Here is a 13,145-nt window from a genome sequence, read left to right on the forward strand (position 1 = left end):
TTTGTTTAATATATTCACTTTTGAATATATTTCAACACTATAGTAAAAAAAATTGAAGTTAGGACAGTAAATGCGGAGAATATTGATATCTATATAGAACACTATTTGTTAACTAGTATGAGGAAAACGTTTTAATGTAGCAAAAAATAGCCAATTATTAAGACATCGAGAATTGAAATAAAAGTATTTGGACGTTCATTTCAATCGTATTTGAATGACTATTCCTCCTGTATCTAAACGATGACTAAACAATTAAAAGTATGTTTCCTCTCAAATAAAAAAAAGGCACGTGTTTCATAATTATTTATGAAATATTGTACTGGTAATCTTAATAATCACCTTTTGGATATTCATTGTATTAATATTTTTAATATTGAATTATATTACGAGTTAGAAATTACATTTTTGTTGTATAATTTAAGGATTAAATTAAAAATTACTGCTGAACTACTGTCAAATATTAAATATTTTCTAAAACATAGAAATTACTGTGATTATACCTTTTGCCTATGTACTCTATGGAAATGAAAGGAAGATTACAACAGCTGTGTTTGATGATTTCTGGCGAATTCAACTTCAATGTAAATGGCCGTCTGTCTGTAAATTCATAGAAATGGCAATTAGAATTCCGTTTAGATATTTAACGTTTACAGACAAAGTAAAGCGATGTTACAAAAGATCTCTGAGAAATTTAGAGGATTGGGTTCACGATCGGTAAGTCACTAAATTATTTCTCTCGTTTTATCTATCAGTACTGTTATTATAAATAATGTTTTGTAGGTTATTTCAAGGTGATTAATAACTGACATTAGATTATTAATTTTGTAAAATTTATATAGTTATAATAAAATGACGTCATATAAGAATATTATTGTACTGCTTAGGTAGCATTAAACCTTAAGGAGTTTTTTATTAATGTTATGAGCCTTCAGTGCAGGTTTACATCTAGTAAGCTAAGAGCACTTCACAAAAGCCATGAAATGCTGGAAAATCAACTGGTTGTGACAGTGAAATCTGTTCTTTTCAGACACTTAACACAAGTATCAGGTTTCGGGTAGAGTACAGTAAGCGGACCCAGTTTTTTATATCGATTAATACAATCATTGATACTTAACCCTAGAACTGGCAGTCATTTCATCCTGTAGTGTCAGGCTGTTTTGGAGCTTCACGCAAGGTTTTTTTAAAAAAAATTATTAAAAATATAAAATAAAAGCAATATAAATAAAAGTATATATTTTTGTGTTCAGGATTAAACGTAGAATTGCACTATATTGTAAAATTAACCATACAAATTTTTTTAATAAACACTTTAATCAAATATAAAATTTACAACAAAAATTTCCGTACCAGTAAGATTAAACGCCGGGGCGGCAAATCACGAATTTGACGTTACCAACGTATTCTGCTCACCCTCCTGAACAAAAAATATGGTACTTTGGGATTATACCGACCACACCAGTATGAAGAACACAAAAATAGAAATTTATAGAAACAAACATGATAGAACGAAAAAACAACTCTTCAATTACAAAATTACAAACTTACAAGCATTTCCAGGTATTGTGATCGGTATTGTTGTCGCTGTTATCTTATCATTCTCGAGAATCCTGATTACGGCAGGCCGCGCGGCATCACGTGATTTGCACGGTACATCATTGCCTTTCCATTACAATTCAATTTATATTTCTGATTAGCCCCTCTAGAATTTGATATTTTACTGATAGGTACTATCTCGAGGGATGTTTTTCTTTCGTCGACATCAGCGCGGGGCAGCACCGAAGGTGCTGCCGAAGCCCGCGCTGATGGCCGGAGGCACTCGCATTTTGGGTGGCGGAATGTGATCAAGAATAAAAACAAGTTTTGAGTGTTTTTTTAATAAAAAGTTTAGTTTGGTAAATGTTTGTTTTTGTTGAATTTTTGTGTTTGGAGAAATGTAGAGGTAAAACACGGAAGTACAACAAAGCGATGCACCAGCTGAACGGGCGGCGAGACTCTGCAATCACGTTATCTACTAGACGCTCGACTTTGACCTCTGTCTGAGGATGGGGAGGTGTTTGCGATAAGACAATTCCTGTTTTATATTGACGAAATATTGTTCTACGCTAATCTAGTAATCAGTAGAAACGAAATGTGAAATAACGATTCATGTCTGGGTGTGGTCGGTATAATCCCAAAGTACCAAAAATATATATAGTACTATGGGGTGTAAATGACAAATAACATGATTTGAGGGGGTATATTGATAAGTGGTTAAGTTCCTAATGTTTTAATGTTCAGTTTGTGTGCTGTGTCTGGATAATCTGTTTACTTGAATATTATCTGCGGCCGGGACTGATAGCAGCCTGATAACGTACCTGTTATCTGAGTTCTCCGGGGCATGGGTCAGTTCTACACAAGATATCGTGTTCAGTAGGTCGGATTGAGTGAGTGCGTTTACAATGATGAATCAACCATCCACTAGTTCAACCAACCCTAGTGAATTGTGTGTGTCGGAGTGTTTCGTAGGGCACGTAAAGAGTTTACGTTTTAACCAAAACGAAATTATCTCTTTTTTAATTGAACATGGAATTTTTTAAAATGAGTGTATGTGTTCGTTGTGCAGTCGAGTGGTGTTTTTAAACCGGGAGACTTTGTCGTTTCGTTGTGATAGACGACTTTTTTGTTGCTGCTGCTCAGCTGTATCCGCCAACACACTAATGGTATGTGTTCTCTGATCCATCTATATATTTGAGTTTTTCATGATTTATTTAGTTTTTTAACTTTACATAATTGCCTTTGCATTACATTTCAATTTATATTTTTGATCAGCCCCTCTAGTATTTTATATTTTACTGATAGGTACTATCTCGAGGGATGTTTTTCTTTTATTGACATCAGCGCGGGGCAGCACCTTTGGTGCTGCCCCGCGCTGATGGCCGGAGGCACTCGTAATTAATTTTTTTCTCGAAATTAAGAAAAACATTTATTTTTATAAAAATTCTGCTCATTTCTGTATTATTTTTCATTTACGTTTGCTTGCAAAGATGGCGGCGCAACCGGTGACGTCATCACGAGGTTCAATCATTGGCCACAAAAGGTCACGTGACGCTAGACGTGGATGTAGAACATGGAGATATTACTGAAAAGTTATTTCATTTTTCATTTTCTAGAACTTCGTTATTTCTCATTTCCACCCCATCAAACCTTATACTTTTTTGTTCTATATGACGATTCCAATAAGTTTTTAACGCAAAACTCGTATTTTTCCGCCCCGGCCGTTAATATGATAATTACCATAAAATAGAATGTACAGTACTAATGAAATGATTTCCATAAATTATTTTTTGAAAAGTAAAAAAAGTAACATTTTGCCATTATTCAAAAAGTTTGCGAAAAATTTTCATTCAGCAAAATATAAAATGGTTTCTAAAACTTGTACTATATCAAAATTTATAAATTTATGGTTTATAAGTAATAGGAAATATTATGTAGTAAGAAAACTATAAATATAACTAAATATATGGAAAAATTATAGAAAAACCCAAACAGTTATTATATATAACCAAAGAAATTACAGGAAATATATACTTTATTGTGAAAACTATCTATTTACCAAAACTAAATAGTTACTTCAGAGCTAAGAGTGCTATAAAATAACGTTTAGTAAGTGAAAATAATAACAAACTATGTGAAATGAATTTTACCCAAGTCATTTTGCCATAGCCTACACAGAGCCGATAATTTCTCAAGCATATTTCAGTAAATATAAATTGATTTATTCTCAAATATATATGTTTACACTACTACGACATCCAACAACACCACATTAAATACGACACTAAAACACGCATAAAACTATTAAAACTTAAAAATATCCACAGCTCGGCACGAAAGTGATACCGAACGGCCGCAGCAACATGGCGGTCACAACAAACGGCGTCGCATATTCTTTTACGTTCAAAATAACAAGCTTGCTACGTCATAACCATAATACAAAGAGGAATAAAACTTATCTGCCCCCTAGCATTTTTCTTCCCGAAACCAATGGTGGATGAATTAAATCGATATGTTGCCGGAGTATATTGTAAAAAATAATTATACAAGGGAATGTTTGACCAACAAAATTTTGTCGGTTAACACTACAGAAGCGGCAATGACCGACAAAATTTTGTCGATTAACAGTTGGAGGGTTAATATTCATTTATCAAATCCTCATATCAGCATATCTATAGCTATAAAAAAAATCATATTTTAAATCAAATAACTATTACAATGCACATTGTGTAGTAGTATTAATTATTTATATGTTTTCTCCGGTGTAGCAATGATTAACGGTTTTCGAGAAGTTGTTAAAGCATCTTCTCTAGAAAACCGTGCTTCTCTTCTAAACTGCACAAATACTCACAGATATGATCTGCAAGCAGATCGGCTGATATGCTGGGTACAGTATAATAAGAGGCCACAACCACAATAGAATCATATTTATGATTATCTAAACTATAGAAACAAAAATGTTGACACGAATTACGTTATATAAAAACTATCTATGCTGTGTATCTATAAAATGTAACTAATGAAACAGTTTAACATTTAGTTTTTAAGGATATATTATGATTGTATTGTGGTGGTGGCCTCTTAGGAAATTATAAGATTAAAGGCCAAGGTGGCAAATCACAAATTTGACTTTATCAACGTATTCTGCTCATCCTCCTGAACAAAAAATATATATGGTTTTAGGGGGTGCAAATGACAAATAACATGATTTTAGAGGGTATATATAAATATATATATATATATATATATATATATATATATATATATATATATATATATATATATATATATATATATAATACTTCAATGTCCCTTGCTATACAACAGTGGTTCTCAACCTGTGTGGCCCTCAGGAGGCGTAGGGAATTTTCATGGGAGGTGCAGAAAATTTTTAAGGGACGCGTCAGTATACTCAAATAAAGGAGTGTTGGCAAACACAGTTTGCAAGTGATTCTTTTAATGCTTACGTGTCAGTTTGTTTATTGTGTGATTCTTGATGCTTACATGGTTTGTTAGTAGTGTACTGTACTCTGTTGGACCAGTAAACATAAAAAGTTTTATATTGTTTTTATATTAAATTAGGCCCGACTAAATGGAATGATCACATCATTTGCTGATGACACAGCATTATGCTATGCTGGTGATAATTGGGATGAGGTGGAATTGCTCATTGGTCAGGATTTAAAATCATTAAGATGGTGGTTCACACAAAATAAACTAATCCTGAGTCCAGAGAAAACTGTCTATATTAATTTTTCGCTGAGGGATCTTAATGTGTCTCACAACTCTATAAAGTATGTATGTTTAGAATGTCTGTGTAAGGAAGGTGTGTGTGATGATAAATGTGTGACAGTGCGTAAAGGTGATGAGATTAAGTATCTTGGTGTAGTATTGGATAGGGAGTTAAATTGGAAGAAACATATAAATAAGCTGAAATCAAAGTTTAACACAGTTATTAGACTTATGTATCATATTAGAGATATATGCCCAGTTGACGTATTGAGAACTGTATACTTTTCCCTAGTTAATAGTAGGCTGGAGTATGGCATTGTTTGTTGGGGAAGCTCGTACTATTCAAATATTTATCCGATTGTCACTCAGCAGAAGCAGCTAATAAGAATTATTTTAGGGAAAAATAGATATGAACCATCCTTTCCTCTCTTTTTGAGCATGAAAATATTACCAGTTAGATATTTGTTTGTATTTAAGGTGTTAATTATGTTTTATATGCAGAGTGGAAATTTACCCAGTAATGATGGAACTTATCGATCTAGACTAAGAAGGCCAAATCTGTTGCAAACTCCAAGACCGTTTTTAACCTTTTTCCAGAGAACGTACTTTTATGTAGCACCAAAGATTTTTAACATATTACCTGAACCTTTGAAAAGAATTAAGGCTAGTAGGAGATTTAAAACAGAACTTAAGAAATGGCTATTCTTGCAGGATGATATTGAGGGTCTAATATATTCTAGGATACATTGAGACATATATTGTTCCTATATTATGCTGTACTATATTGAATTGCTATGCATATCTTATTTTTATACATTAAGGGGATCAAATCAAATTTTATTGAGTAAATAACGAATAACATGGAAATTTATGGAATAATCTATATTTTGTTTTTTACTAACTTAAAAAATTTGTTATAAAAGTAAAGTACTGATAAAAGAAATTAACTAATTTTTGAGGGAACCTCAAAGCAGGTATTACCTATGAGGTCCTAAATTTCCTAACCATTAAAAGTTTTTTTTTTTAAATTTATGGCTGAATATGACTGTTGTATCTAAGCATCTAAATATGTTCTGAAGTACCTAAAAGAATTGTATCTTGCTTTGTTATAAGTATTGTTATTTATTTATACTATTAAGATTATTTATCTATTTATCCTTGTATTGTTATTTAGATTAGTTTCTAGGGGTATGCGTCTGTTGTTGTTTTCTTGATGCTGGATGAAATGTTAAATTATATACAATGTATTATATGATTTGAATGTTGTATGGTAATGGGAAATAAATTATTTCTATTTCTATTTCTATTGTAGTAGGCCTAAAAATTGCCCAATCTGTGTATAAGAAAAGACTGTATAGTGATGATTATATTTAATATGGATTCATTTTCAGTTACAAAAACTGTTGTTATATTTATATCAGTGCTTTACTTGCAATGATGTTCTGATTAATGATGCCATGCGGTCTATATATTTGAAACCCTACTTTACTGGAAGTTTTCAAATGGAAAACGAGAAAGTTGTTGATACCGCCACAGTTAATCAACGAATTTAAAGACCTTGTACCAGGGCACTTGAAATAACTTTAAATTACATTGGGCAGTACTTTTCGGGTCTTAAGACAAAGAGTTGGCAATTGAAGTTGACAAGAGATCCATTTAAAATCAGTGTGGATGTGCTTACTGATGAAATTCAGGAACAGGTAATCAACATAAAGTTAGATTCTCAAGCATTGGCGGAATTTAAAAACTTATTGGTGAGTGTTGTTTGAGTTTTCTTCCTGTTTACCCGTAAATTGGTTTGGAAGTTGCAGTTTTTTATTAAATTTCATCGATTTTGGAGTCTGGAGCATTGGCGGAATTTAAAAACTTATTGGTGAGTGTTGTTTGAGTTTTCTTCCTGTTTACCCGTAAATTGGTTTGGAAGTTGCAGTTTTTTATTAAATTTCATCGATTTTGGAGTCTGGATTTTTAAAAATAGCTTATGTTAAGTGAAATTTTAAGTAGGACTGGACGTCTTAAGTTATCTGCAAAGTGGTTTTTTCACAGTTAGAACCAGATATTAAAATTGAAAAAAAGAAGAAAAAAAACAATGCCAATCTTCTCACTAAGTTACAAAGTGACTGATATAATAGTATCATAACACATTGACTGCGAAATTTTCGCCTATAAGGGTCACTGGATACTGAAAAAACTGAGCAGTCTTGCATTCCTAGGAAACACGTTGCGCCGGCGATCCCGCCGTACGGCGCGCCAGGGTCCTTTGGCTCGCCAGCGATCCGCCATCACTAAATGTGTTATATACCTTTTCTAGATTTCATTTAAAATATTTTTTTAGTTCTGTGTTTTAGCAACCATAAGTTTCAGCAAAAGACTCTATTTCAAAAAGGTATTTGAGGTCATTATTAAACGTATAGTAAAAAATATATCAAATATTTATTTTTTAAACATGCAAGATTAACCTATACTCTAACCTACAAATTAAAATTTTACTACTTTTGTTGACCACATAAGGTGATGATGGTAGAGCGGAGGCATAACCAAATGTTAGTGTACTAAGTAAGGCAAAAAATATAAAGGTTGAGAACCCCTACAATACGACACAGAAAAATAGCAAGACGGTTTTGAATTCATCACATCTTGGAGTTTCAGGTTTCACCGCTATTTTACCTATTGCGCTCAGAGTATCTAAAAGGTTTATGAAATAATTTTTAATTATTACCTTATATCCGAAAGACAATTCAACGAACAACTGTAGAATATAAACTTGTTTCATGATTCTACAACAAAAGCCTACACTGTACTTCTATTATAAACCGTTCAGTGTCAAATTTGCACATTTGTAGTGGTAAAAAATAAACAATAAAATAAGAAGAAAATTGAACCCAAAGACACCCGTATTTAAGCCGAGTTAAAGTAGTAAAACCTGCCACAGACACCAAAAGTGGGACAGAAGAGCACTAAAAGCTGTGCTCAATATTTTGATCATCGTGTTTTGGTGTGTGTGAAACCTGCGTAAGTGCAGAAAGGGGTTGTTCATCACCCTTTTCAATAAAAACAGGTTGCCAGGTAGTGGTCTAATAAGGTAGATAAGGTAAATATATTACAAAGATTTTAGTATATGTACTGCCGAAGCAAGTATTATGTATAGTTACTTAGCAAACTGGTACCAAGAATTAATAAATTTACCTGATATTGAACATAATATTATGCAGTAAGCTTACTTTCGGCTGCAGCATAAAAAGTGGCAACCACAACAATAAAATCATTAGACCAAATTATCAATTAGAAAAACCTAATACAAAAACATTCTAATTATAGTTATTTACAATTTTATTATTACCAGTTGTTTTGTTGTGTAGGTATTTATGATTTAAATTAATTTAAAGATAGTGAAATCATTTGAGTACTGGCCATAAGTATAATAATTGTGATGAATATGCATTATTTGTGTCACAAGCATTTATCCTCCACAATAGTAGGAAGTAAGTAAGCTTCAAGCTGCATTATTTGTTACATTTATTAAATACACATAATTGATTTGATTTGAGCTTGAATTTAGGTACTACTATCTCAAGGGATGTTTTTCTTTTACACCAGAAGTGTGGGATAGCGCCGAAGCCCGCACGAATGGCCAGGGGCATTTCTGATCGGTACTTTCCCAACCTCAGGTCACGTTGGACGATGTGGCACGTGTCTATAGTCAATTTAAAGCAATCTATTAATCAAAATTGTATAAGTTATACCACTGCAAGGTTTACATGTTATATAACATAAAACCTCAAGTTTAACTACCTATGGTTCTGTTTTAATGGCTGTTGGATTTCAAATTGTTAACATGACAAAACAACACCCCATAATTTCTTCCCTTAGAGATCTATTTTTTCCCTATTCTTGTAATAATTTAATTTAAAATTTCTCTTTAAGAGAAAGGTTTTCTATGATTAGCTCATCTTTCTCCAGGACCACACTGTTTAACCAATCAAGAACTCTAATGATAGTTTTTACCAGTGTTTCAAGGGACTCTATTCCAAATTTTTCTATTATAATATTTCATTCATAAACTACACTCAAATTTGCTACTTCTGGGACAATAGGTTTGGAATATTTTTATTCAACGTTTAAAGAAAAAACATGTCATGCAGACAACTTTATGTAATCATAGCTTTACTTTATACCAATAATTATATTTGTATCTGCTTTCATGTTATTCTCTGAGTTAATAATATTTAAATCTTATAACTGTCTTAATGTTTAATATCAATTACTTTTGTGAATTCATTTCGATTTAATTATTCACTAAAAAATCCAGCTTTAACACAGCTGTCATTAGTTGGTTTGACGAGAAGTCAATCAGCTGATAATAAATAGTAAGCAACTATGAGTGAGTTGGGGTGAGTGGTGGGGGACCAGCAATTCTCAACAGGAAACTGCTCAAGTCAAGTTAGTGACCTCAATAGGAATTACTAGATTAAACTTTTGCCTTATTTACAAAATAAAAATGGAAAAATGTGTAGTTGGTATACTGAAAGGTATTTTTTTCAAGCATTAAATGCAGCTTCTGAGTTTCTCACAGTTGGATTAAAGCTTCAAAAACTGTGCTTCAAAACAATGGTTTTCACCAGATAAATTAATAAAGATCTAAATATTCAAATTATTATTTGTCCATGATGTAAAGTTATATCTTTCTCTCCATTAGTGAAATTTACTTCTCTGATCCATTCAACTCAAAATGTAACTGGTTTAAAGTTTGAAACATACAATGTAGGTTTGATGTACTACTCGACCTATGCTCTCATTTAAAATTTCCTTGCGGATCATCTCCCTGAAATAACAAAAAATTGTAGTTACTTCAAAAAGTAGATGCAGAAATGATGTACCAAGTTTTATTGCTTTACCTGTAATCGTTCGGGAATGATTAAATCCCTGCGATACTTTATTAACACCCTATATATATATATATATATATATATATATATATATATATATATATATATGTATTAACACAATATTGTTAAATACATGGACAGTAAACATGATGATGTTGTGTAAGTTAAAGTAAATTTCTTCTTAAAATTATAAGTGTTCGGGGAAAAGTATATTATTTATTTTTATATTTATTGTTTTATTTTCACAGAAACAACTATGTCACTGAAAGAGCTTATTAAAACGGGAAGCACTTTTCCAAAAATAATGTAAATAATGTATACTCATAACAAAACATGCCCGGAAATAACTACTAGCACAAAGGCTCAGTTGTGTCCTCTGCACTCACCATAACATTACGAAGTCCTATTGGCGTTTGCCACAATTAATGTAAACTCTTGATACAGTACCTAATGAGAGTGAATGTAGGCAAAGCATGTAATGGCTAGGAAAAGATGTTGGAGGACTTACATTACAAAATAAGCTCTTAAAAATATACAACCCGCCTTGAATTGTACTGTTGCATTTGGGGGTTTTTGTTTTTAATGTTAAACTTATCCAACCATTAGCCACGCCTCTATTCACTTGATTACTCTATTCACTTGATTAGTTCTCGATGAGACAAAAACCTGGCATGAATCGTATCTTTTGCAATTCCAGTTGTATTGCAATGAGAGTTATATTAATCTCTAAAGAGTTCCCTGAGAATATGTACACAAATTTTTTTTAAATACATTAAATCTGTTATTGTAATTTTTTACAGTGCTGATTTTCGCATACAAGCAGTGTTGTGCAGAGCAAAATTCGATGAAATTGTTAACTGCAAGGACCCAGTGAAGGCCAATTCAATGTTAGAAGCAACTGAAAAGGACCTCTTTCAGAATACTCATTGGCAACCTAGGAAGTGTAAGTTCTTTATTTTCATAGTTTACAAAAATACAGATTAGTTGATTTTTACAGTAAAATTAACAGTTTATTTTAAAAGATCATGTAACTTAAAGTGAATAAAGGTTATAGTATTTTCTTTTATTTGCGAATATGGCTAGGATTACAAATACGCTTATGTACATGTATAGAGGCTCCTCACAAAAACTATATATATATATATATATATATATATATATATATATATATATATATATATATAGATTAGGCTAATCATTCTGCAAACATTAATATTTGATATTGAGGTCTTTTCCATGAGAACTTTGATATGTAGAAGTGAAAACATTAGATATTCTCATCACAAGATCCTCAGAAACAATATACTGCTAAAAAGTATGTGCTTATTTGTAATGTATTACTCAAGAAAAACATTTAAAAGTGTGAATATGTAAATAAACTACTTTTATTATTGTTGCAAAGTATGAACAGAAAGAGTCCTGTTCATTGGAAACAAAATTATCCAAATATATCTTTTGTTATAATTGACATAAGACAGTGTGTCCCCACTGGACGAACATTCTCAGTGAACATTTTATTGTTTGCTGATGAAAGTTTGGTGTTCAATAAGTGTGGATCCTTCAATATTCATGGGGGTAGTGTGCCACCATTTGTGTCCGACCAAAATGTTCACCCTATGAGCGAACTTTTGTTGAGATTGGTAAAGAAGCTTTATATCACAGTCATTACAATCTATGTTTGGTGAGATTTTGTTTTTAGTGAAATTTTGTGTTTGTTCACCATTTTGTAATAGTAACTGTGAATAAGAACAGTTGTTGGGCAATGGAAAACTCTTCTTTTAATTATTAAGTTATATGGACATCATCGTTTGCTATGGAATCAATTAGGAGAAAGTTATAAAATGAAAAATAGACCTAACAATTTAAAAATAGTGGCTATAAAAACTGGTACATTCATTAATTCAGAGAAGAAAATGTACAGACTATTAGCACATTACAGACAAGAGAAAAAAATTTTAAGACAAATGCCATGAATGGAAATGGATACAAAGAAAATATCTGTGGGATTTAAAGTATTTTGCATTTAACGCTATTTATGACATATTTTCAGCAGAAACATTAGTCAAGCAAGTTAAAACCGACACTCACCAGCATTCATTTTCACTGAAATTGTTTATGTTCGTTATGATTCTTTAATGTTGATGTGACCAAACCAGTTATTAAAACACCAAATATCTGGTTTCTGGAGGCATTTGTTATAAACATTAGAAAATACTGATGGAAATTAAGTTTGCAAACCTGTAGTAGTGTCCTGTATTAATTACTCGTGTCTATAGACCTATTAAGGATGGCCAAAATGTAATAATAGACTATGAAAAGCAATTTCAAAAATACTATATTAAATATCATCAAAATCTTCCAGTTCATTGCTTAATTATGGCCTAGCTTTGGAGAGCCATCTTTCGTCTACGGATATTATTCCAAAACTACTAATAATTAGAAGTAGTCAGAATAGACAAGTTGAAAGGGCGGAGCTTTCTCGAGATTGGTTGAAGCTTAACCAACCACTGACGTTATGATCAATATGGCTTCTTTATCACCATTTGCCAGTTTTTAGACAATTTCACACTATCTTCTTTGTTGAACTTATTTTTGTTTTTTATTATTTTTAAAGTTGTTCTTATTACCCTGGAATTTTTTGCAAGATCATTTGTTTTGTCCACAACACGTCACACCATGAAGGTATTCTTTAACCATGAATGGTTCTACTAATAAATATTGTGTTTTATAGGGCCCAAATCTGTGGGTGGTGTAGCATATGACAGAGAGGTCAAACCACCAGACTGGGTGTTGGACTATTGGCATCCGCTAGAGAAAGCTCAGTATCCTGAATATTTTGCCCGTCGAGAACAGAGGAAGAAAGAGTATGTGGAGTGGTGGGAGAAGACTTACGGCAAGCCTACGAAAGAGGACCACCATCATTGACATAGTGATACTTGTTAGTCATAGTGCAGGCTTGTACCCTAACGGTTAATTTAAAATTGGCTCTGTCAG

General features: G+C 32.1%; 1 protein-coding gene across 1 annotated transcript in view; it reads left to right on the top strand.

Moving 5' to 3' along the window:
- The first annotated feature begins 547 nt into the window (after positions 1-547).
- The window catches only part of LOC124368780 (NADH dehydrogenase [ubiquinone] 1 beta subcomplex subunit 9), a 12,644-nt gene continuing 46 nt past the window's right edge, over positions 548-13,145 (top strand). Inside the window, exons 1-3 of the mRNA XM_046826144.1 lie at positions 548-714; positions 10,952-11,094; positions 12,883-13,145. The exon at positions 12,883-13,145 is cut by the window's right edge and continues 46 nt beyond it. Coding sequence (XP_046682100.1) covers positions 614-714; positions 10,952-11,094; positions 12,883-13,076 — 438 coding nt within the window. The 5' untranslated portion in view covers positions 548-613 and the 3' untranslated portion in view covers positions 13,077-13,145. The remainder of the gene's footprint in view (positions 715-10,951; positions 11,095-12,882) is intronic.

The sequence above is a fragment of the Homalodisca vitripennis genome, chromosome 1 (genome assembly GCF_021130785.1).
Source record: "Homalodisca vitripennis isolate AUS2020 chromosome 1, UT_GWSS_2.1, whole genome shotgun sequence".
Taxonomy (NCBI): Eukaryota; Metazoa; Arthropoda; class Insecta; order Hemiptera; family Cicadellidae; genus Homalodisca; species Homalodisca vitripennis.